The 24,696-nt window shown below is 43.5% G+C and overlaps 2 protein-coding genes across 10 annotated transcripts in view; both read right to left on the bottom strand.

Moving 5' to 3' along the window:
* The window catches only part of LOC118387463 (collagen alpha-2(IX) chain-like), a 124,622-nt gene extending 110,594 nt beyond the window's left edge, over positions 1–14,028 (bottom strand). Inside the window, exon 1 of the mRNA XM_035775855.2 lies at positions 13,331–14,028. Within this exon, the coding sequence (XP_035631748.1) occupies positions 13,331–13,451 (121 nt within the window). The 5' untranslated portion in view covers positions 13,452–14,028. The remainder of the gene's footprint in view (positions 1–13,330) is intronic.
* A 130-nt stretch (positions 14,029–14,158) lies between these two features.
* Positions 14,159–24,696, bottom strand: part of LOC118388078 (voltage-dependent N-type calcium channel subunit alpha-1B-like) — a 233,316-nt gene continuing 222,778 nt past the window's right edge. For all 9 annotated transcript variants that reach the window (XM_052525624.1, XM_052525626.1, XM_052525627.1 and 6 more), the window contains 3 exons: positions 20,861–21,119; positions 17,664–17,887; positions 14,159–17,523 (listed from right to left, as the gene is read on the bottom strand). In XM_052525624.1, coding sequence (XP_052381584.1) covers positions 16,996–17,523; positions 17,664–17,887; positions 20,861–21,119 — 1,011 coding nt within the window. In that variant the 3' untranslated portion in view covers positions 14,159–16,995. The remainder of the gene's footprint in view (positions 17,524–17,663; positions 17,888–20,860; positions 21,120–24,696) is intronic.

The following is a 24,696-nucleotide window of genomic DNA, read 5'->3' as shown; positions in this document are numbered from 1 at the left end:
GGGAGGAGGTCAGAGACCTGGCAGTGTGGTGCCAGGATAACAACCTCTCCCTCAACCTGATCAAGACAAAGGAGATGATCGTGGACTACAGGGAAAAGAGGACCGAGTAGGTCCCCATTCTCATCGATGGGGCTGTAGTGGAGCAGGTTAAGAACCTTAAGTTCCTTGGTGTCCACATCACCAACAAACTATCATGGTCCATGCACACAAAGTGTTGTGAAGAGGGCACAACAAAACCTATTCCCCCTCAGGAGACTGAAAAGATTTGGCATGGGTCCTCAGATCCTAAAAGGTTCTACAGCTGTAACATCGAGATCATACGGACTGGTTGCATCACTGCCTGGTACGGCAACTGCTCGGCCTCTGACCGCAAGGCACTACAGTGGGTAGTGCATACTGTCCAGTACATCACTGGGGCCAAGCTTCCTGTCATCCAGGACCTCTATACCAGGCGGTGTCAGAGGAAGGCCCTTAAAATTAGTCATAGACTGTTCTCTCTGCTACCACCCAGCAAGCAGTACCGGAGCGCCAAGTCTAGGTCCAAGAGGCTTCTAAACAGCTTCTACCCACCCCTAAGCCATAAGACTCCTAAACATCTAATCAAATGGCTACCCAGACTATTTGCATTGCCCCCCTACGCTCTGTTGTTATCATCTATGCATAGTCACTTTAATAACTCTACCTACATGTACATATTACCTCAACTAACCGGTGCCCCCACACATTGACTCTGTACCGGTACCCCCTGTGTGTAGTCTCACTTTTGTTATTTTACTGCTGCTCTTTAATTACTTGTTACTTTTATTTTTTATTCTTACTCATATTTTTCTTTTAACTGTATTGTTGGTTAGGGGCTCGTAAGTAAGCATTTCACTGTAAGGTGAACCTTTAGTATCCAGCGCATGTGACTAATACAATTTAATTTGATTTGACTGCGCTAGTATTGGGTTATCTCATGGTCTATACAGCTCAGGTCATGATTGCATTCACAGGTACCAGCAGGTGTCTTTGAATTTACAACCACTGATTAGCACTCCTCCTCTTCTGTACTTTCCCTGAAATATCCTTTGTTACGCTATCCTTCAACTTGCATTTGTCAATTGCACCATCTGCTAAAACCATCCACAGCTGAGTACCTGTTTTATTCCTGAGATAAAATGAGCCAATGACTAAGACCAACTGTATAAGGTTGCTACTGTACATTTATAAACTGTAAACTGCCGTTTGGTAAAAATCTAAAAGGATTTGGGTTGGGATTAGGGGAGAAAAGAGGGAAAACCTTTAAAAGGCAGAGCCAAAGGAGGAGACGTGTAAAGTATTTTCTCAAAAGACAGAGGAGCATTTCTCTTGGCCATGGACAAGATCACAGGTTATAAAAGCTGAAATGCCTGTGCTTTACTTTACCGCTTGACTTGAAGCAGGATATCTCACAATAATCAGGAGCGTTTAATGATGGCAGAGACTCTGGAGGCCGTGAGACAGAGACCGTACAGAACATCCCCATCCTAAACATTAAAGACCCTATCGACAAATAAACTTAGTAGCCAATAACGAGACGCTTCATAGGGCAGCGGCCAATCGGACATGGCTGTTGAGTAGTGATGGTGGGAGAAGAAAAAAACCCAGATAAAGTTACATATCAGGATATTATCTGACGATATATCATATCGTTTTGACAATATTGCACTATTATTTTTGTTCTAGTTGGTTGTACCTGCACCAAAGCTAGTTTTCCTTCATAGTGTGTTCTCCATGTTCTTTTTAAATAGGGAGACAATCTATTTTTAGCACTTTTATTTCTATGACTGGACAAAACTTTTCCAACGCCTTTCTACTGTCCCTGTGAAGCAAACACACGTATGGTGAGCAATATGTTTGGAACATCGAATAGCAATAAAATCACAACACATATTGTATCGGCACCTGATAATATCCTATTTTGAGGTTCCCTGGCAATTGCCAGCCCTACTGTTGAATGAGGTTAACTACCAGGACAGCTCTGACTGAGAAGTGGGCTCTGAACAACAAACTCATATTTTATAGGATTTAAGTAGGGATGCAGCGACATTTTTTTGGCCGATTTTTGGCCGATACCGATATGCACTATTTTCCTTAAAAAAAAAAAAAACATACCGATATTTAACATTTTAGCGTTAGTACAGTTAAATAGTTGAAACACACACACACACCAGTCTAAAGTCACACCAATCAACACTTGCCCGGGTCTGCATCTGAACTCAACCCTTTGGATATACAACAAGTAGATAGAGAAAGGAAAGTGGCTTCAGGTCACATTCTCTCCAGTTTTGGCACAGGAATGAATAGGCCTAATCACAAGGAGCATCTATACCTGGGGGGCAACACTGTACACCGTAACAATGCAGAGGTGGTGTCATGGTATTCTCCAATATTCATCTCTTTTTAGCTCCAAGAGTCATCAGAGCAGGGGAGAAAGTTAATTATATGGGCATCCTGCCTGCCGCTTGAATACTACACTAACTGCACTTGGGTAGTCAGTCAACTTGGTGTTTTGAAAAGTCCTTTTTGACAATCAAATAAATGGTTCCAATTTTTCAATGTGAAGCATGATAATGACAAAAACATACAGCAAAACCAGGGAATGGTCTGCATGGTCTAAGTAAATGAATCGGCTGCAGAACAGATGTGAGGGGTCAGAGGCCGCATCCCATCTGGAGATAGGGATGTCACAGGTAGTTCTCAAAGTTGGGTTCTAGCCACCTGAACAGCACCTGTGGAAGTCTAAAAATACCAAGTCCAGGAAACAATTAAAAACAGCACTTCAACCCAGGCACTCATTCCTGGTATTTGTATAATTTTGAAGCTTGTCTGCGAAGCTCAAAACTATTGAGATCCAGGAATGCATTGAGCAAGCAACGGTTTGTGACGACATTCATTAACACCAACTATTTTATTGTTTTTCCTTCTCCATCTGTCTTTTGGTTCCAAGGAACACAGGGCAAGATCAAATATGGGGAGAAATGAACGGGCAAACAGATGGTGCAGAACATACCTGTTAGTGTCTAACATACCAGGACAGAGTGTTTTGGTGTTTAACATCAGATGAGAGGGACAGTGGAACTCCCATGGGAGTTGGTCTCCACAGTAATGAGTGTATTGGAACCTAGAAAGATAAACACTTCAGAAGTAGACTGGGTGGGTGTGGCAGAGACGGGCAGGGCTGTGTATTGGACTGCACACAGACCAAAATAAATCAGTATCCAAGAAGTATTTCAAGCTTTCAACAAAAAGCTAAATATTTCAAAGAAAGAAAAAAGAACCCATTGCCCTAGCAAACATTAAGGGACCTTCATTTAATCAGAGAGATCTCACCAGTAAAATATCTATTTAGTTTTACTGAGAGCCTCTATATGGTTTATTGATTTATTATCACAGCTTGTTTTCTGTGAAATGCATACCTGAAAACAATCAAAACAGAGTGCAGATTCTGTAATATTCAGTAATATTATCACTTGGTTTCCCCTTACACATTCACAGGAATCAGTCTGTGTTGAGAGACTACGGTGTCTTAATTTCTAATTTGAACATGAGTGTGTTTCTGAATAGGACAGTCTATTGAGGAAACCCATGAGTGCACTCTAGGAATGGAATGATGCCATGCCGTTGATACAGTATCGTTGTCTCAGACACAGGTTGCTGCTCCAGTCAATATGACACTCACCGTACTGTAGTATATATACTGTACTGTAGATACTGTTCAACATAAGAAGAGAGGAACAAAACCACCAACTGATTTTAAGTGTCTTTCACTTCTCTCACTACACTGTTACTGAATGTTGACATTTCAGGGCATTCTCTCAGGTGTTATCCCAGTCCAAGACCTTTTCATCTCCCCTGAAATCCCAGTGACCATCATAATGGTTGACCATGTCTTGTTAAAGTCATTGTTATTATGTAGGGCAATGTGTAAAGGGCAAGACAACACCAGAGTTGCACTGACTAGGCCATTTAAGTGCTTGGAAAAAACTTGAGATTTTTGCAGAGCTTGGTCTACGCTGGCCATCGGCTGAAGGCTGTTATGATGCTGACACCAGAAGCATGTTAATTTTAGTGTGTTGATCTTCAGGGACCTAGTAAAACCATGACCACTGGCAGACAGGCCGTACCAGTCCAGGGGGCCTATGCCAAACTGTGTGACAGCATATCTCCTCCCTCACACTCCCGTCTGTGTCCCCTTCAGTTGCTCTTCGTACTGTCAGGTCAGTATAAAGACATTTCCCTCAACTTAACCACAAACTACTCAGATTGTTGCAAATCTATTAAGAATAATAAACATAAATAATGATAAACAGAGACCCTTTGCTATGAGACTCGAAATTGAGCTCAGGTGCATCCTGTTTCCATTGATCATCCTTGAGATGTTTCTACAACTTGTTTGGAGTCCACCAGTGGTAAATTCAATTGATTGGACACTATTTGGAAAGGAACACACCTGTCTATATAAGTATGTCAGAGCCGAAAACCAAGCTATGAGGTCAAAGGAATTGTTTGTAGAGCTCTGAGACAGTATTGTGTCGAGGCACAATTTCTTCAGCATTGAAAATCCCCAAGAACACAGTAGCCTCAATCATTCTTAAATGGAAGAAGTTTGGAACCACCAAGACTATTCCTAGAGCTGGCCCCCCGGCCAAATTGAGCAATCGGGGGAGAAGGAGCTTGGTCAGGGAGGTAACCAAGCACCCGATGGTCCTTCTGCAGAGCTCCAGAGTTCTTCTGTGCAGATGGGGAGCCTTCCAGAATGACAACCATCTCTGCAGCACTCCACCAATCAGGCCTTTATGGTAAAATGGCCAGATGGAAGCCACTCCTCAGTAAAAAGGCACATAACAGCCAACTTGGAGTTTGCCAAAAGGCACCTAAAGGACTCTGACAATAAGAAACAAGACTATCTGGTCTAATGAAACTAAGATTGAACTCTTTGGCCTGAATGCCAAAGCATCACGTCTGGAGAAAACCTGGCACCATCCCTAAGGTGAAGCGTGGTGGTGGCAGCATCATGCTGTGGGGATGTTTTTCAGCAGCAGGGACTGGAAGACTAGTCAGTATTGAGGTAAAGATGAACAGAGAAAAATACAGAGAGATCATTGATGAAAACCTGTTCCAGAGCGCTCAGGACCTCAGACTGTAGCAAAGGTTCACCTTTCATAAGGAGAACGACCCTAAGCACACAACCAAGACAACGCAGGAGTGGCTTTGGGACAAGTCTCTGAATGTCCTTCAGTGGCCCAGCCAGAGCCCGGACTTGAACCCGATCGAACATCTCTGGAGAGACCTGAAAATAGTTGTGTTGTGACGCTCCCCATTCAACCTGACAGAGCTGAGAGGATTTGCAGAGAAAAATGGGAGAAACTCCCCAAATACAGGTGTGCCACACTTGTAGTGTCATACCCAAGAAGAATTGAGGCTGTAATCGCTGGCAAAGGTGATTCAACAAATTACTGACGAAAGGGTCTGAATACGTATGCAAATGTGATATATTTTTTAATTTATTAATTTGGAACAATTCAAAACACCTGTTTTTGCTTTGTCATTATGGAGTACTGTTTGTAGATTGATGACAAAAAAAGTTTTAAAATATATTTTAGAATAAGGCTATAACAGAACAAAATGTGGAAAAAGTCAAGGGGTCTGAATACTTTCCGAATGCACTGTATGTGAATGACAGGGGTGGTGACATGAGGTCATGGCACATACAGAATTCACATGGGCCAACTATCAATTGCGAAGGGAGATAACCATTCACAGTCTGAATTATTGTCTGGGCTGAAGGTGGCAATGAGGACGCAGTTGGCCATCAGGGTGTGTAGCCTTTGAACATGTAAACTCTGCGATTCTCGGCTCCATCTTAATGAAAGGGTAATGAGCCCTTGTAGAGGAGCCATTTGGTATTTCCAGCCTAAATTACTTTAGAGAGAGCTCCAGCAGAGCTTCAGCAAAACAAGCAAAGCGTCTCAGTGATGCAGTTTATCACCTCCGTACATCCTCACAGAACCCCGTCACAAACACACACAGTTCTACACACAGACACACACATAAATGCACACACTCGAACTTGCACACACACAAACACCCAAGCATATAGTAAAAAACCCTTGTTAAAATTCCTTGTTGGGGGGACTGTTATGATTAAAATGACACAGTGCCGGTCTACACCATGAAAAGGGACCAGTCAATGATGAAGCCCCCCCACAAGCCAAAACACCCCCAGGGCCTTTAACAGTCCTTCAGCTGCAGGCCGCTTTGCTATACCCTGCCTGTCATGACCCCACTGAGAGCACGTGACATGCAGAACTGAGCAGGGACTTCAACACAATCAATCAGCCTCAAGTAAAAAGGAGCTTAGGGGGTTTAACGTGTTCTGGCAGAGACAAGGGAGGAATTTCCGAGCTAGGGCATGGTTCACTTGAGGAAACTGAAGAAGCAAAAACTAAAAACAATGCCAAGATGCTGCTCCCTCTGGCTGTCCACCATTGGAGTGAAGTTCAGTTTGTCATAACAGTCTTTAACCGCAGGTCCTTCATCAATCAAGATCAGTCAAAAGCAGTAAAGATAGTGATCAGCACATGTACATCTGAGTGAAGGACACTTATGAACATGTTGCAAGTCGTTAATTGTATCTTATTAACAAACTAGCATGTTGAATGTACATTTCGGCAACCGCGCAACACCTTGCTGGTCAACCCCGGTTATACCTCACTTTGAATAAGAAATGAATAATCAGAATATCACTGGAACCTTTGATTATTTGCAGTCAAAACTTCTGAAGATTATATGTACTGCTAAATGCCTTGCTAGTGATAGAATAAAGATAAATAATATGTTTCTGAATTATAGTTTAGGATGACACTTGTAAAGATGATGAGGAGTCAAACATCACAGCTGAAAACTCTGTAGAATGTTAGCTGATCCCACCTGTAGTCCCATCCAACAATATACTTGGGGCAGAATAAAGAGGAACATGAATGGCATGATTAACCCTAAAGGGGCAAGGGAGGGTGGTGTGTTTACTTTGGTGTGTTTATTTGACCATTTAGTGCACAATGCTGTCCCATAATCGTCACTGAGAAGGCAGCTGGACAATGGACCTGAGTGTATGTCGGGAGAAAAAGTTTTGTGCTGTTGTACTATGGGTCAAAACAGGAATGTGTGTATGAGAGAATCTAGGGGCATATGTGTTTAACCAGCATGAAACAACATTGCGTCATCTGGCATCTATTTTGTAGAACACAAGCAGCACATTAGAGCAGTTACGCATGTCACAGCTGCTCTAGTTAAAACCAGCCTCCTGGCCCCCAATTTACTTTTTGTAAATTATGAATTACAATACATTGATAGTTTTAGGAACTCCCAGAGGGAATAGTGGTGCCAAGTATTAGGCACAAATCTGCAGTAGGCTTGGCTCTGTCAGCCTGCCAGAGCTGGAGCACCTCACCAAACTCTAGCCAAGTGTTTTTCTTGGACACCTGGGCTGGGCTCCCCCTTATTGACTGTATTCACACTGTGGCTATTCTCTCAAGTAGCCAACTCCTTGAGAGAGAAAGAGAGAAAAGGAGAAGCAAGAAGAGAAAGTTTCCGTGTGAATGTGAAATTGAAAGATCAAAAGACTAGAAGGAAAGAAACTAAATATTGGAACACACAGACACAGGGAGAGACAGTCCGAGACAGGCCCCTGTAGAGTGCATCACCTGAGACAGCAACTGCATTTCGTCTTTATATTTTTTCCCAGAGCATTGTTACCGAGTTATGGCTTTGGTTGATACCACACTGTTTGGAATCAACAAGAACTGGGTGGACCTATGAATTGGCAGGTGTGTAACATTTACGAGTCTGCAAAATAACTCAAAGATATTAGAAGGGATAAATGGACACAATAGCAGCATGTCAACACTTCCATCACGGCAGAACCGCGAACAAAAGGTTAAGACTATTATGGCATCATTGAATCACCCTTATCACATTGCTCACCTCTTTTATGTTACCATCTGGCATGTGTTTTGTGGGCTGCACATTGATGTGGTGGCAACAAACATGGCCTCAGGAACGAACCCTGTGGTGCACCCTCTAATTCTCCAACAGCACACCAACCATTTGAAAAAAATATTGCTCTGTACAGAATCATCCCACACAATCGAGCATCTCATTCCATTACTCCTGTACAAAGATAATGGCCCAGGTTCTGGTCCAGCATATGGCTTGTGCCCATTGGACTACTCCTGATTGTGTTCACACAGGGTTGACATCAGCAGTGATCCAGTGTGTTCACGCTGGTGAAGTGTGTTAGGGGTGTGTGCCTCCGATCGGCTCAGCTGGTAATAGGCTCCAGACACAAAGACACTCTCAACAAAGCTGCAGCTTGGATCATGTTTCATTGGATGCAGCTGCGCGGTTATGTATCTGGCATTATATTGCTAATGACATAAGCTCGACCTGCCGGCAAAGTGTGAGTATCTCGCAGACGTGGTCGGTGCCGCTCCTCTGATCTGGTAGTCTGTGGCGACATGGAGATGACTATGCGCTAGACAAGTGCTGAAAGCGTGCGGACTGGATGGGATCGCAAAGTCTTCAGATCATGCAGGCCAATGCACTCACACAGACGGCGCTAAGTGGAGGAAAAAACTATATCCTCCTCTTTGAGGAACAGCTTGCAAACATTTTCCCTCGCTAACTTTGCCAGACAGAAAATATTGTGAGTGTGAGACTCAAACACTGCTGTATACTGTAGAATCCAGACTTTCAGTTTATGGAGGGTGCATAGTTTCTGCTCTGATAATCTCATAATGATGTAGGGTGCGCTGTTCTAAGGGGAAGTTTTGGGGGGTTAATGTGAAAGTCAGGGCATCCTGTCTGAAAGGTAATTGTGTGTGACAAAGGGCTATAGATAGAGCTGGTAGCTGGAGGTTCATAATGCACATGGGTCTGCCCTGCCCATTGTGTTAACACACACCAGCCGCCAGAGAAAGTCCTGGCCCTCTCACTGGCTGGGCTCCATTAATAACACACTAAATCAGAGAGGCCAGAAGGTCAGTCAAAGGTTTCCACCTCTAAAGTGGAGGTGATGGTAAGGGTGCACGGGGCCTTTCTAGGAATGAAATGGTATTGCCCCAATGAAGAAGATTGAATGATGCTCTGTTGCTAATGTTGACTGAGTGAATACAATCTTATATTTTTCAACAACAGAGGTTCTACATTCTGAGCGTTGCAGTATGCTCTTATGATAAATATCGCTAAGGTTCAAAGTAATAGGGCGAGGGTGCTGGTATTCCAGACACAGTAATGGGGCGAGGGTGCTGGTATTCCAGACACAGTAATGGGGCGAGGGTGCTGGTATTCCAGACACAGTAATGGGGCGAGGGTGCTGGTATTCCAGACACAGTAATGGGGAGAGTGTGCTGGTATTCCAGACACAGTAATGGGGAGAGTGTGCTGGTATTCCAGACACAGTAATGGGGAGAGTGTGCTGGTATTCCAGACACAGTAATGGGGCGAGGGTGCTGGTATTCCAGACACAGTAATGGGGCGAGGGTGTTGGTATTCCAGACACAGTAATGGGGTGAGTGTGCTGGTATTCCAGACACAGTAATGGGGCGAGGGTGTTGGTATTCCAGACACAGTAATGGGGCGAGTGTGCTGGTATTCCAGACACAGTAATGGGGTAAGGGTGCTGGTATTCCAGACACAGTAATGGGGCGAGGGTGCTGGTATTCCAGACACAGTAATGGGGCGAGGGTGCTGGTATTCCAGACACAGTAATGGGGCGAGGGTGTTGGTATTCCAGACACAGTAATGGGGCGAGGGTGTTGGTATTCCAGACACAGTAATGGGGCGAGTGTGCTGGTATTCCAGACACAGTAATGGGGCGAGGGTGCTGGTATTCCAGACACAGTAATGGGGCGAGGGTGTTGGTATTCCAGACACAGTAATGGGGCGAGTGTGCTGGTATTCCAGACACAGTAATGGGGTAAGGGTGCTGGTATTCCAGACACAGTAATGGGGTAAGGGTGCTGGTTTTCCAGACACAGTAATGGAGCGAGGGTGCTGGTATTCCAGACACAGTAATGGGGTAAGGGTGCTGGTTTTCCAGACACAGTAATGGAGCGAGGGTGCTGGTATTCCAGACACAGTAATGGAGCGAGGGTGCTGGTATTCCAGACACAGTAATGGAGCGAGGGTGTTGGTATTCCAGACACAGTAATGGGGTAAGGGTGCTGGTTTTCCAGACACAGTAATGGAGCGAGGGTGCTGGTATTCCAGACACAGTAATTGGGTAAGGGTGCTGGTTTTCCAGACACAGTAATGGAGCGAGGGTGCTGGTATTCCAGACACAGTAATGGAGCGAGGGTGCTGGTATTCCAGACACAGTAATGGGGTGAGGGTGTTGGTATTCCAGACACGATGAGGAGTCATATATCACAGCTTGAAACTGGCTAGATACAGGCCCCGAGTCGTGTCAGAGATAACAGCCAGTTTTTTATAGTTTATTCCTCAGATTGAGCGACTACACTGTTCCTCTTTGATCTACCCTGTCAAGCCAAACCAGGGCTGGCCACTGTAGGAACTTTGATTTAAAAGCCATCAAATAAATGAAGGCAATTTATCAACCCCGGTCGAACAGACTGCATTCGTGTAATTTATCATAGCTGGAGAGAGTTCAAATATGCTGGGGATGATGTATTGTATCTCCCTGCACGCTACAGCGACGTCTCATTGGTGCTGTCGCCACCAAAGTTCAACACAACCAACGCAATTACAGTGCAGACGGCAATATGACGTCACCGCCACCGCAAGCGCATTGCTGTGGGTTTAGTCACTTTTACAATGTCAAAGGCTATGAAAATAACTCCTCAGCCCCCCCTTTATTCATGCGGGATAAACTTACATTAGGTCATTGAGCTCAACTAGTGTTTAGGCTTTCTCTGATACTTTTATTGGGCTGGTCGTCATTCTTAGTATCAACAGAATTAACAAAGCACCAGGTGAGCAAAGGTATTTTTATTACAGGGTATAATAGTAATAAAATCTAAATAACTGAGTAACCACCTCACAAGGCTTGATTATGCAGCTGCCTAGAGGACTATTATCTTAACATTACATAATCACCAGTCTATTCAATGAAAACCGTCACTGTTTAAAGAAGGCTTTCACGCTCTGCCGTCCACAACGACTCCAGGGACTCAAAACATACAGTGAAAACATTCAACTCTGAACATGAGGCTGGATTCAATCAACACACCCCAGGATTTGTCTGTCACTATGAGACTCTAATTTGAGGCCTTAGCTTGGGCTCCTTTCTCAGACAACTCTTTTTGGTACCTTATGTGGCTACAGACCTAAACTGAGGAAATGTGATAATAGTGAATTTGGAAAACAATCCTATAGAATCCAGACGTGACATGTTTGATCATTTGGCCAATCCCAGAGTACCCCATCTGTTAACTGGACAAAAACAGATTAAACACGGTTAGAAACTAAAACCTGTAAAATATCTCAAACTGATTTAAAGCACCACAATGGGAGAAACACCAATGAATCTCCAATATGAACTATGGGTAGTACTGTCACTGATATTGGAGATTATTTCAACAGATTTCTAGAGCCCCAACTGTCAACGACCTCTGATCCCCAGGGAGTGCTCTAATAACACAGTACTACTCAGATCCTCTGACTCTACAGCACCATTAGTATTATGGTCATTGCTGAGAGAGCAAATAAACAGTTACAGTATCACAAAGCTATGCCAATGTGTATAAGGTCAAGATAGAAAAGTGACACATTGAGCCTGCCCTATGTCACTCACGGTAGGCTGTGGTTTATCAACATTAAGCCTCAGAGTGGATTGCAGGCAAATTCCCAAGGGATTTTCCTCATTGCCAGTGAGCAAGTACGATTTGCCCCACCAAACACCTGTGGACGTGTTCTACAGATGTACGTTCAAACACTAACTGAATAAATGAAAATCCCTTGTTTGCTTGAATGCAATCAGCATGTGTCAAATATGTTGAAACAGCATGTACCTCATCATGCACATGGTGGAAAGCAGTTACATCCCTGTGCTTTGTGTTGAGTCTCCATGTGAGGTTGCCAACCACATTCAGTGCGGTGACTGTTGACAAGTGTCTTGAATTCACCCTGTGCCAAGAGCTCTTAAAATGGAGGTTGAAGTTGAGCACAAGCACATGATTCAAGCGAGAGGTTGCACCAAAGACAATAAGAGATAGTGGGAGGACCGTTGACAACGATAAATGAAAAACTCTCAATTTACTTTCAATCAACCCCATTCTGCATGATTTATTAGACAGCCTCCTCGCTTACGGTAAGACTGATAGTGGAGTTGTGGTGTGCAAGAAGTTCACATTCACAAGATAATCTATTAGGGCCAGGATCTATTAATCCAGCTGGACTGACCAGTTGATGGACAGGCTCAAATTGGATGCTGTCATTGGTATGGGTAGGCTACTTCAGATTCAGAAGGCATCTAATAACATCATTTTGAAAGATAATGCTGTCAACAAAGTATAGTGTGGGGCAGGCCATTAGCTAGAAGTAAGCATATCAGATAAAATGGTGCCAGCCAGGGAATCAGTCCAAGGATGGTTCATTATTGTTGCCAATGAATCTGGCACATTAGCAGTGAGTGTGCACACATCTGCTCTGGCTCTAAAGCTGCGTTTACCCAGGCAGACCCAATTCGGATATTTATTCCACTCATTGGTGTTTTGACCAATCACATGAGATAATTTCACATCAGCTCTTTTTCAGAGCTGATCTGATTGGTCAAAAGACCAATTAGTGAAACAAATATCAGCCTTTGTAAACGCAGCCTAAGAAGCATGTATGCTGAAGGCAGCACATAATAGATGGAGACCAGTAGCTCTGTTACTTCAAGACATGTAGTGCTGGTCAGGGATGTTTCAGAAAATAGTACAGTACATCTGACTCGTGGAATAATTTAGAGTAGAAGATTTACTTTAATACAATTGTTCCGTGAAAGAAAATCAAGTAACATAAAGGAAAAGCACCCGCATCAGAAAACTAATTAAACAACAGCGGCTCCACGAGGCGAATAAATTAGATGACAAGTTTGTTGAATTGACTCAACCTATTTCGTTGAATATAATTGCATAATTGTGAAATCAATGTAATGGCATACAGTAGGCTGGGTGATAGACTCAGTTGATTTAGTAGCAGGAGTGCGAATTAAATATCAAAAGCATATAGACATAATGGCTTTGTGGCCAGGTTTACAGATGCACTCAATACACATTCTTTCAGCAAGTCACCGGTCGTTCCTTACCTGTTAGCATTCCCGACCCTGACTCGCCCGCAGAGTCTGTCCATTCATCATCAACGGAAGCAGCGCTGATATTGAAGAGCCCCAATAGATAACATGCCCACTTTATCACCCTGGGTAACATTGTCCTTCAATATCAAAAAGTCTTAAAATGTTCAAAACAATTAACGTTGAACAATAATGGTAATGAAATGCGTCCTCAAGTGGATGGGATGCAGCAACACCCAAACGCACTATGCATATTTGGTAAAGTCAACTTTTTTCCGCTCACTCAAAACTTCTCACTTATAAATCAGTGAAGATATTATAACTTCAGTTAAGACACAAATAGGTATTTTCCATGAATAGAACATTAGCTGACTTGTTTTGAAGATCTCTCTCCATAAGCATCTGTGTGTGGCAATTGCAACCTCTCCACGGTCTCTTTCAGGACCAACTCACCGCAAGTCACTCCACAGCTCCCCGCCCACCCCTGAGATCCAAGCCAATGAAACCCCTCTTTGGTTCACACTTCACAAACTGTCTATAGCTGTGACAACAGACTCACTAGGCTACTGGGAGACAGACAGCTCCTCTGGCTAGTTTGTCAGGCAGAATTCAGATACACTTGGGGCAGGTGGTCAATGGGGGCAGGTGGTTAATGGGGCTCAGCCACTTCTGAGAATGACTGCAAAGGCTTGATGAAAATACAGATGTATTCAAATCGAATTATGAACTAATAAGCAAGCCCCTGCATATGCCACTCTTACAATAAAGACATCCCCAACAAAACAGATCACCCTCAAGCAGGTGATTATATCACCAAGAAATATGCCAACTCATTGGCTTCAATCATGTTCATATATCTTTATTCAAGGACTTCTATTCATACAAAATGTAATGGTAGAAACAACTGTAGGATTGACAGTCATAGGCCTATAACATATCAGGCAGCAAAGGACCCAGTTGCTTCAGACCAGAACCTTCCAATATAGTTCAATACTTCCGTTGAAATGTAATTGAAGCTATTTGACTTTCCAGAAACGAAGACATATGCATTAAAGATCTCCAGAAAATACAACCAGTGAACAGATTGTTTATCTTCATACACTACATTCTGTATACAATGTCTGTGTTTTGCACATGCACATACGTTTCATAACATGCAAACATGACATGTCCAGGGAATATAGCCACAGGGAAATGGATGAGGTATGCCGAGACAAACCAGTGTGCTTTTAAAATTGGCGACCTATTTACTGGGAGGGTGGGGTGAGTGAGGTTTAAAACATGGTGGGTGTGTTCACAGATCTAGGGGTACACACTCATTATATCCCCCACTATGACACCATATTGGCACACAGAGGCCAAAGGAAGATTTCTGCAATCCTACAAATAGCCAATCCTACAAATAGCCATGTTTAATAACTTCAATTCAAAGTCTAATATTTCACCTTTGACGATCCATCAAATAGATTGCACGATATATCTGACTCTAGAAAACTAAATAAATGCTATTTCTGATTTAGTACAATAAAAACAAACATTTGTCCATCTGGGTGGTTCTATCAGAGTACATGCAAATCGACTTGCTGAACTCAAAATGCCCTGTTTGACATAATTCCATTTATAACCATTGTGCCTTCATTAATGCATTTTCAACGTACATTATATACTACATTTACATTTTACAAATCTTTGTTAATAAATCCTATGTAAAATTTGGTAAAAAGTCATGCTAAAGCCTGAACCTGGAGACCCCAGAGGGTAAAGCTACAGCGCAGATGAGAATCCGTCCCAAAGTGTCATCTTGTTGCATAGCCCTACTTTAAAGAGTCAACACTCAACACAACCCTTCAATACCTGTGAACACACAAGGTTGTAGGCTATATATCAGTTAGTGAAACCCTTCACATGACCCTGCTCTCAGGAGAAATATATTTGGAAGAAAACAAACCCTTGAGATATTGGCAAAAGTGGCAGAATTCATTAGCGTACTGTACATTTACTCTACTTTATCTGAAAGATATGGAGGCATACATTTGAATTGTTGATATCGATAAGAACATGTAAAGTGAAACTTTCCTTGTTGGAAGGAATCACAAAGGGCACTTTTCCCCCTGGAACCACTTTTCCCTACATCTCACTCTGGCAGTGCTGTCTATTTTTGGAAGAGAAAGGCAAAAGCTCTGTATACACCCTTAAGCAAAAGTACAGACAACTTTGACAAGTTCAAGACCCTGGCATGCATTACATTGCATTACATTTCTTTGGATCTGTAGTTCTGACCTACTTATAACTTCTATATTGTACATAATCATGTTGTACATAATTACCAAAAACCTTTCCCTCCTTGGAGAATCAAAGAAAAGGCTTTGTTCATTCAAAACCAGCAATTCATACTGTAGTCCTTAAATCACGTAAACCTCTCTTTGCTTTTCAACTATATACATTTCTACTCATATGCATAACCAGTTATTATATACATCATATACTGTATACCTCATATCATACGTTCCACCCTCTCCTCTCCAGTGTTGATACATCAAAAGTCAGGCTGCATTATAGCTTTACAATAACACATCTTTAATGATAGGCACTTGGTATTCAGCCACTAGAGCAATACGTTAGAAACAGCTGACCTACCCAACTACACTCATCACTTACACTAGGTACAACTCACAAAATAATGAACATCCTGAAAAGATATTCCATCTAATGTTAAAGTTCCATAGAAAATATATTAGAATCTTCAGTCCTGTGTTTTTGTTGTTGTTGAGAAATGGTTCAATATCTCATGGGTTACATGGAAAAACAGCAGCAATACTATACCTACTTATACTATCCTATACTATCCTTATGTATGTTTCTGTAATACCGAAAGCTTGTGTAAAAAGAGTAAAAGAGATACTAGATTTTTTGCAGAGAGGGAGGGGTTTTGAGTGGTAATGCATTTTTATCACCACTTGTGCCTCCTGGTTCCTCTTTACTTCCAGACCCAGCAGACACATGAAAGGAAAACACACACCATACGCAGTAGATCACCTGCTGGGTGTCAAAGAACATTGGCTATTCATTGTGTAGAAAATGGCGGCCGATGGTCTGTGGTCAGAGGCGATAGGCCACCAGCTGCTTTTAGTCGTATGACAGCACAGTGTGTTTTGTCCTTTAGACAGCAATAGTATGTAGCCCCATTTTAAAACTGTAATATAGGGTGAAATAAAGATTTTTCTGCTCAATCCTGCAGAGAAACACTGTTTAAAGTCTTAGTTGTTTTCCCCCACAGACAGTAGGAAGACATTTTGGCTTTTTTTTCATCTAATAAAAAAAAAAAGGTCAAATACTCAAGAGGGATTTCACATGTCCTCTGGACTATGCACACTATTGAAATAAGCTTTCATTTCAGTGCAAGAAAGGAATTGAGAAAATGTCATAGCAGGTGTCCTTTGTCCTTTAGTGTCCTTTGTGTAGAAAAGAGAAAACATCACAAAAAACGGGAATGATTTTCCTTTTCAGAGTAATTTTTAAATGTTTTACACATCTTTGAACATACCCCACACCTTGGCCACCTAAGAGCACACAGGAACCAACAAAACTATACTGTCATCTGTACAAAAGATGAGCGAGTTCATCAACGTTCAAGCTAAAACGCTTCCAGATATGTGGAGGGGGATGTTAGCTATGCTACATTAGCACCAGTCATCCTCTTCCTTCTCACGAAAACTCCCAGTCCCTCTGGGGCTGGAGCTTGAAACGGCATTGACCCCAAGAGTGAAGTGGTACCCGTTTGGGATCCCAAACCGGCCCTGTGGGGCAGGTGCAGAAGAGGGCCCGGCAGCCCCATGGGAGGCTGAGGCAATGATCCTAGGGGAGTGGCTCCCTCCATGGTTGCTCACAGCATCCTGGAAGTCGTCAGGCTCCTCAGGGAGTCTGCATGGTGGAGCGTTCCGCGGACAGGGGCTCAGGTTTGGGTCTAAGCCAATGAGGGTGACGGGTATGGGGGGTGACTCCAGCAGAGCGTTACGCTCCGAGAGTCCACGACTGAGAAAGGACTGGTGCCCTGTGGAACCAAACTGCATGGGCAAGGAGTTTCCAGTCTTGTAGGCCACGGCGGGGCGGGGGGTCAGGGGGGTCTGGGGGAGCTGTCTGCGCCCACGGCAGGATGGGCTAGATCCAAAGGTTAGGACCACTTGGCTGCCTTTACTCATCCTGATACTCTACAGGAGACGGAAAACAAAGCAGAGAGTCGTAGAGATGAAGCAAAGGACAGGATATCGCCCCCCCTTAACCTAAATCATCTCACCCTAAAGCAGCACTAAAATCTCTCCCTCAACCCCCAAGCTCCAGGGCCACTCACCTGCTTCAAGAGGCCTAGGTCGTGGGTCTCTCCAGGGGAGGTGGAGCGGCTGGGGCCAGCTGACTTGGTGTGGCAGTGCTCCCTGCCTACGTAGCGCTCACAGGAGTAGTAACGCTTCGTCTCCCCGGCTGCAGAGTGGTGCCTCTTCTCATGAGGCCGGCCGCGGTCACGCTCCCTCGCCCGCTCCCTGGTCAAGCCCTCCACAAGGGGGTCAACAGACGAACCTGTGGCACACACACACAGTATTAGGGACTTATGTAACATACAGGCATGTGAGGTATATGCATGTGCATCCCTCAGACCAAATTAAAAGGTATAAAGACAACATATCAGAAAATAATTCCTGCAGACCAATTTTCTTCCAAAATCCAATGTCTGAAGAAAACCACAATGACAGAACAGAACAGCTTGAAGTGGCTGTTTTTCACTCAAGCCCTGCCTTGGTGTGTCTGTCCCAGAGGAATGCATCACTTTCTCTGCATCTCCCTCCCTCTCGCTCTACCTCTCTGTCTTCATCCCAACCTCCCTCCTTCCCTGTCCTCTCTCCCTCCCCTCTCTGCCCTGCCAAAAGGTATCCATAAATCCCCCTAACTGGGCCTGCCCAATAAAGCCCAGCTGCTGCTGGCCTCTAACGCTAACACAAAACCACCCTGTGCCCCTGGCACTACCCTCCACCTACACTACACCATGACCACAGACTGATCTCTATTGCAGATCACCTCCGTGTCATTATCAGTAGACGGCTGACCAGCCAGCCCACCAGTTCCATGGATCATGTTTCTGCTTCTTGGAGGTGATGGCCAGGTTCCAATTAGCACCCCATTCTCTGTGTATTGCACTACTGTTAACCATAGGTCTCTATGGGACCTGGTCAAAACTAGTGCACTATATGGTGATTAGGATGCAATTTCAGACATGATGTCATACAGCGCAAACAGGGACTTAGGGGTTCCATCATAGTCTCTGAGCCATGTGAAATGGTACGGTATATGTGTGGTTGTCTATCAATTAGGTCAGTATGGGTTTGAGTGTGTATTGATGACCTTTGACCTATGTGAGAAAACATGGACTACACTGTCATACTATCCAGGTCTGTGCCCAAACAATTTGAGCTGGGCTATACAATCTGGACCGTCTCTTTCTAAAATGATCAGCCAAAATTGATGCAACCCATTATTACTAGCCTGTTCTACCTGGATTTCGTATCGTCTGAGAACCCTCAAAGATCGGAAATCGGCCGCGATCATCCACCTCTTCAAAGGGGGAGACACTCTAGAGTCAAACTGCTACAGACCTATATCTATCCTACCCTGCCTTTCTAAGGTCTTCGAAAGCCAAGTTAACAAACAGATCACCGACCATTTTGAATCCCACCGTACCTTCTCCGCTATGTAATCTGGTTTCCGAGCTGGTCAAGGTCCTAAACAATATCATAACCTCCATTGATAAGAGACAATACTGTGAAGGTGTATTCATCGACCTGGCCAAGGCTTTTGACTCTTGTCAATCACCACATTCTTATCGGCAGACTCAACAGCCTCGGTTTCTGAAATGACTGCCTCGCCTGGTTCACCAACTACCTCTCAGACAGGGTTCAGTGTGTCTTTGCACTTTGAGATATCAGCTGATGTAGACAGTAAACTCTCCTTCCAGACTCACATTAATAATCTCCAATCTAAAATTAAATCTAGAATCGGCTTCCTACTTCGGCGATGTCATTTACAAAATAGCCTCCAACACTCTACTCAGCAAATTGGATGCAGTCTATCACAGTGCCATCCGTTTTGTCACCAAAGCTCCAGTTACTACTCACCACTGAAACCTGTATGCTCTCATTGGCTGGCCCTCGCTTCATATTCATCGCCAAACCCACTGGCTCCAGGTCATCTATAAGTCTTTGCTAGGTAAAGCCCCGCCTTATCTCAGCTCACTGGTCACCATAGCAGCACCCACCCGTCGCACGCACTCCAGCATATATTATATTTCACTAGTCACCCTCAAAGCCAAATTTCTCATCTGTTCACCTTTCCTTTCAGTTCTCTGCTGCCAATGACTGGAACAAATCGCAAAAATCACTGAAGCTGGAGACTCATATCTCCCTCACTAGTTTTAAGCACCAGCTGTCAGAGCAGCTCACAGATCACTGCACCTGTACATTGCTCATCTGTAAATAGCCCATCCAACTACCTCATCCCCATACTGTTTTTTTTTTTTGGGGGGTTTGCTCCTTTGCAGCCCTGTATCTCTACTTGCACATTCATCTTCTGCACATCTATCACTCCAGTGTTTAATTCCTAAATTGTAATTATTTCACTACTATGGCCATTTATTGCCTTTACCTCCCTTATCTACCCTCATTTGCACTCACTGTATATATACTTTTCTCTTGTGTTATTGACTGTATGTTTGTTTATTCCATGTGTAACTCTGTGTTGTTGTTCGTGTTGCACTGCTTTACTTTACCTTGACCAGGTCGAAGTTGTAAATGAGAACTTGTTCTTAACTGGCCATTTGGTTTAATAAAGGTGAAATAAAGAAATACAACAAAAAAAACTCTTGGCTGCTGAGGCCCATGTTCTGTGGGGCCCAGGCTGCCAGAGACATTCTCCACTAGAAAGTTTATTTTAGCCTCACTCAGTCACAGCCTGTACATGAGACGTGCTAATTTCACATTGTTCACATCGTCGCCCCTAAGGGGAGCTACTACTGGAGCAGCTTAGTCAACATTTTATAACTACCGTTTTTGAGGCAATAGAAGAAAGAAGAACGGCAAATACAAATCAAAAATCTGATCCACACAAAGCTAATTTTCCTCGGGGAGCTCATAAGTCTCTTTGCTAGTCAGATGGAAAACTTGACACACAAAATCGCTGGCTCAAGTCCTTTGGGAAGCGCAACAGAGAAAACCCTTTCCTTCATAACCCGATCAGGCCCTTAATCCGATAAGGAATTTATGTCACTATGCAAAGGCGTCCAAGCGATTTGGAACAAGAGCAAGGGCTCTTTCACTGCTTCTGAGAATTGAACGGTTTCCTTACTCTATTTCTGTATGAATTCATAGTTCAACAGCTTGGACTGCATGGGTTCCACAGTGAGTGAGATATCTTTACGAGTGTGTATGTTGCTGCATGACCATGTGAAACAAGTCTGTGTGTGTATGTGTGCACATGCATGCATCATGTGGGTACCCCTCTCACATGCTGTACTAGAAGGCTGAACGCTGGTTGCCCTGTCAAGCGACTTCTGCTTCTTGTCCCTGTCCTTGTCCCTGCGTCTGTGACAGCGGTGGTGGTGATGGTGGTGGGGCCTGTCCTGGGCTTGACCTGGTGCTGAGGAGGCCTGGGCTTGGGCCTGGCTGGGCCGCTCCAGGGTGTAGTCTCTCAGACTCATCTCCCGGTGGCACTGGGAAGCCAACGTGGACGCCGACCGCCTGATAGGACTGATGTCAGCAATAGGCTGAGAGGAGTGAGCAAAGAGGAAGAACAGTGAGAGGAGGAATACAAGATGGAGGGCTAGCTACCATAGTAGTGTAGCGTTAGAGTGTTATTTTATACAGCACAACCAAAGCACTACTGGACTGGAGCACCAAGCACCAAACTGTTCACTAGACACAGTACAGACAAGAAAGTACGATCGACCGGTGGACACCACTCTCTGGGCTTGAGACCGACGTTCAACCTCTTCACAAACAGATGTTGAGGACACATTTCTGACTGAAACACTCTGCGATTTCCACTCACTACATTTAATCTTGAACACATCACTAATGATTGGTGTAGCACCCTTCGAATCCCAAATCAACCCCTTTGCCCCTATCCCTCGAGCCTAGGCACATGATATAGATCCGAAAGGATACGGTAGGTATAATCAAAATGATAACGGTATGGTAATGACTCTAACTTGCCCCTGGCCCCTGGCTAGCTCAGGTCCAGGGCATTATGTGAGGCTTGCTGACATTGTGGGAAGGCTCAGCATCAGCAACCCACATGTAATGCCCTGGACCAGAGCTATAGGTATTTGGCACGCTAAGTGGCAACATACTGGCACCATACCATATTCACCATGCTACCTAAATCTATCACATTTTTGGGATACACACAGGTGCATAGGGGGTAAGCGGTAGGGTCTGATTTGGGGTTGGGCGTACATAATGTTTGGCCCATGTTGTTAAAACTTGTCATATGCTAGCAGGAAACACTGCTAGTGACGAATAAGTAGGGTGTTGACATTTCCCATGACATATTTCACACCTTGACAAGCTCTGATTTTTCTGTGTTTGAAAGAAGCTTGATTAACATGGCAAAAGACAACATGATGAACTTTAAGACTGCTGGAAATTAATGAACAGCTTCTTTCAATGTGGTCCATTAATAGTATGTACATGACTACAGTTATTTCTAAAACACTTCAATACTGAACATCAGGGTGATACTGTAGTTGCTTAATAGGAAATGTCACCACCCTGCCAGATTCTTATCTGACCGAATAGCTCTGCCTGGACTGGAGATACAGTAACTGAGCTGATAGGCTGGAACACTAACTACGTTATCACCCCCTCTGTTGGTCACCGCCTGGGTGACACCCTGCCATAGTTGACCCATAACACTGAGTAGTCTCCTGGAAAAAGCATGGGAGTATTCCCAATATAAAAGTCCTATTCAAATTCCAGTTCTAAGTTGAGTTCTTACTTCATTGTTGAATCGGTATCGTCACAAGTCAACTGACAGATATTATAGATCATAACCAAATTGATTGTTGAGGTATACACTCTGTTGTGCTTGTTCCAAGAGTTCCTATCACACAGTCTTGGCCAGTAGCTTCAGTCAGTGGATTGTACAACAACAACATGTGGAAATAAAGAGAGAACAGTACAGTTATGTCAGTAGGAAAGTAGGAAAATAGCAGTCGCTGCTTATATTAAAACATTAACACACCACCCACTGAAACAACACAAACACTAATTCTCACAAATATCATATGTCACTTAATGGCAAGGAAGCAGAAAATGGCATACCATGTATGTATGTGGGGAACTTTCAAAGTACTAAAACACTGAACAATAGTTCTCGAATAATCACACCAATATGGACTTTAACTAATGTCTAAAGAGTGTCAGACAGATAGTGATCAATGTTCCCTCTAATTTTGTTCGGCACTGTGCAAATTTCAGGACCTGCTGAGGGCAAACTTTGTGAAATTGTGAAAATTCCTTTGCAACTTCCGGCATGTGTTTACTGTGAACACGGACGCTGTACCTGCTTAAGTTACAGTTTTAACAGTGGCCAAGTAGGCTATTGTGGCTACTTTATCATAATGTAGACCTACCAGAGGGGCCTACCATCAAAAACATTGGAGAAAATGCATCCCATAACATTTTAACATGGAAACAAATAGCTGTTATTATTATTATTCAGCCAAGGTGTGGTGTTCAATGTAGGAGTTTTGAAAAAAAAAACATGCAGGTCTTGACATTAACCTGTTTATCCACTTATCCTTCAGACAAGGAGGTGACTGAAAATGTTGTGTTGTTTGATGCAAGAAGCCATTTCACAATATAAAATGCATTATTATTCCCATACCATGAAATTATGCTCCCCTCTCTGCCTATTGGCTACTTCAAGCATGTCTCAAAATACAACACTTTAAGACAAAAAATAATCTTTACCTGACTCACTTTTCAAAGATGTCTAGAAATGTATACGTTTAAGGAAGCAATCACTCCTATAACTGAGTTAATAACTCACTAACTACCACTAACTGCCTACAACAAAAGCTCTTGCATAGTTTGTTTTGTTTCGATATGTTGCATTAAAAGTGGCTAATATTGCGTTGATTCGAGTCAAGATCACTTTCTGTGTCAAAATGCAAGTTGAGATCTACCACTCAGATGGTTTTTACATGAATTGCCCTGCCAGTGCATTGTTGTTCGGGACATAAAAAAAAAATTATTTCAACATTTGAGGTAGGCTATATGATCCCACCGGTAATAGATCCGTTGTTGTATTACTTGTGAGGAGTGAGCATACATTTAAATAATTAGCTTTTTATTTTACTGGGCTGATGGTGCCTGCATCTGATGGTCAGTCTCAGAGGAAGGAGGCAGCAGCAGACTGAGGGTCCGCCTCTCAACATCCCTCATCATCTCTCCCTTTCCTTCACTGACACTGACCAAAAAGGGAACCAACCGTTCCAGCTGATGGCGAATCTCAAGTCGCACCACATTATTTCTGCCTCATGCACAAATTCATGTTGTTACTCCGATGAACAGAGAAAGTAAAATATTCCTTGATATTAAAAAAGACCCAAGCCAAACACTTTCCGACTCATTCATTACTGCTGCAGTGCTTGTTGCAGCGCTGAGTGGAAATAGGAAGAACATGCATTTTATGGGTTATAACAGTGTTGAATACAAAGTGTTGACAGTGCTGAGTAAGAACTTAAACATGAACTCAGTCATACAAACAGCAGCTCTTTGCTGTATTCACTGACAGTCTCTCTCTAGTTATGGTTTTAAACGTTTTGAAATCTCGCAGTATCAACTTTCCTGCTACTTTATTGCAGACACGGTAAACTGAGCCATTCGATTGGCCTGCGGTAAGCCTATAGGGCACTTGATTTGATCTCTGGGTCTGCCAGAAAGGCAGAGTTTACACCTTCAATCACATGAAATGGTTCAAAATGGCAACAGTTGGCCTACCCGGAGCGCAGGGCAGCCGAATCGGGTGCACCTAACGCCAACAGCCCCAGATAAATGGAAAAAAAATAGGAACACAAGGCTTTATCATTTTTTTTTACAGAAATGTTTGGAGATCGACTAGGAATGCCTAAGAGTCGATGGTGATCGACTAGGAATGCCTAAGAGTCGATGGTGATCGACTAGGAATGCCTAAGAGTCGATGGTGATCGACTAGGAATGCCTAAGAGTCGATGGAGATCGACTAGGAATGCCTAAGAGTCGATGGAGATCGACTAGGAATGCCTAAGAGTCGATGGAGATCGACTAGGAATGCCTAAGAGTCGATGGAGATCGACT

Source organism: Oncorhynchus keta, chromosome 9 (genome assembly GCF_023373465.1).
Source record: "Oncorhynchus keta strain PuntledgeMale-10-30-2019 chromosome 9, Oket_V2, whole genome shotgun sequence".
Classification (NCBI taxonomy): domain Eukaryota; kingdom Metazoa; phylum Chordata; class Actinopteri; order Salmoniformes; family Salmonidae; genus Oncorhynchus; species Oncorhynchus keta.
This window is presented reverse-complemented; position numbering and strand designations above follow the sequence as displayed.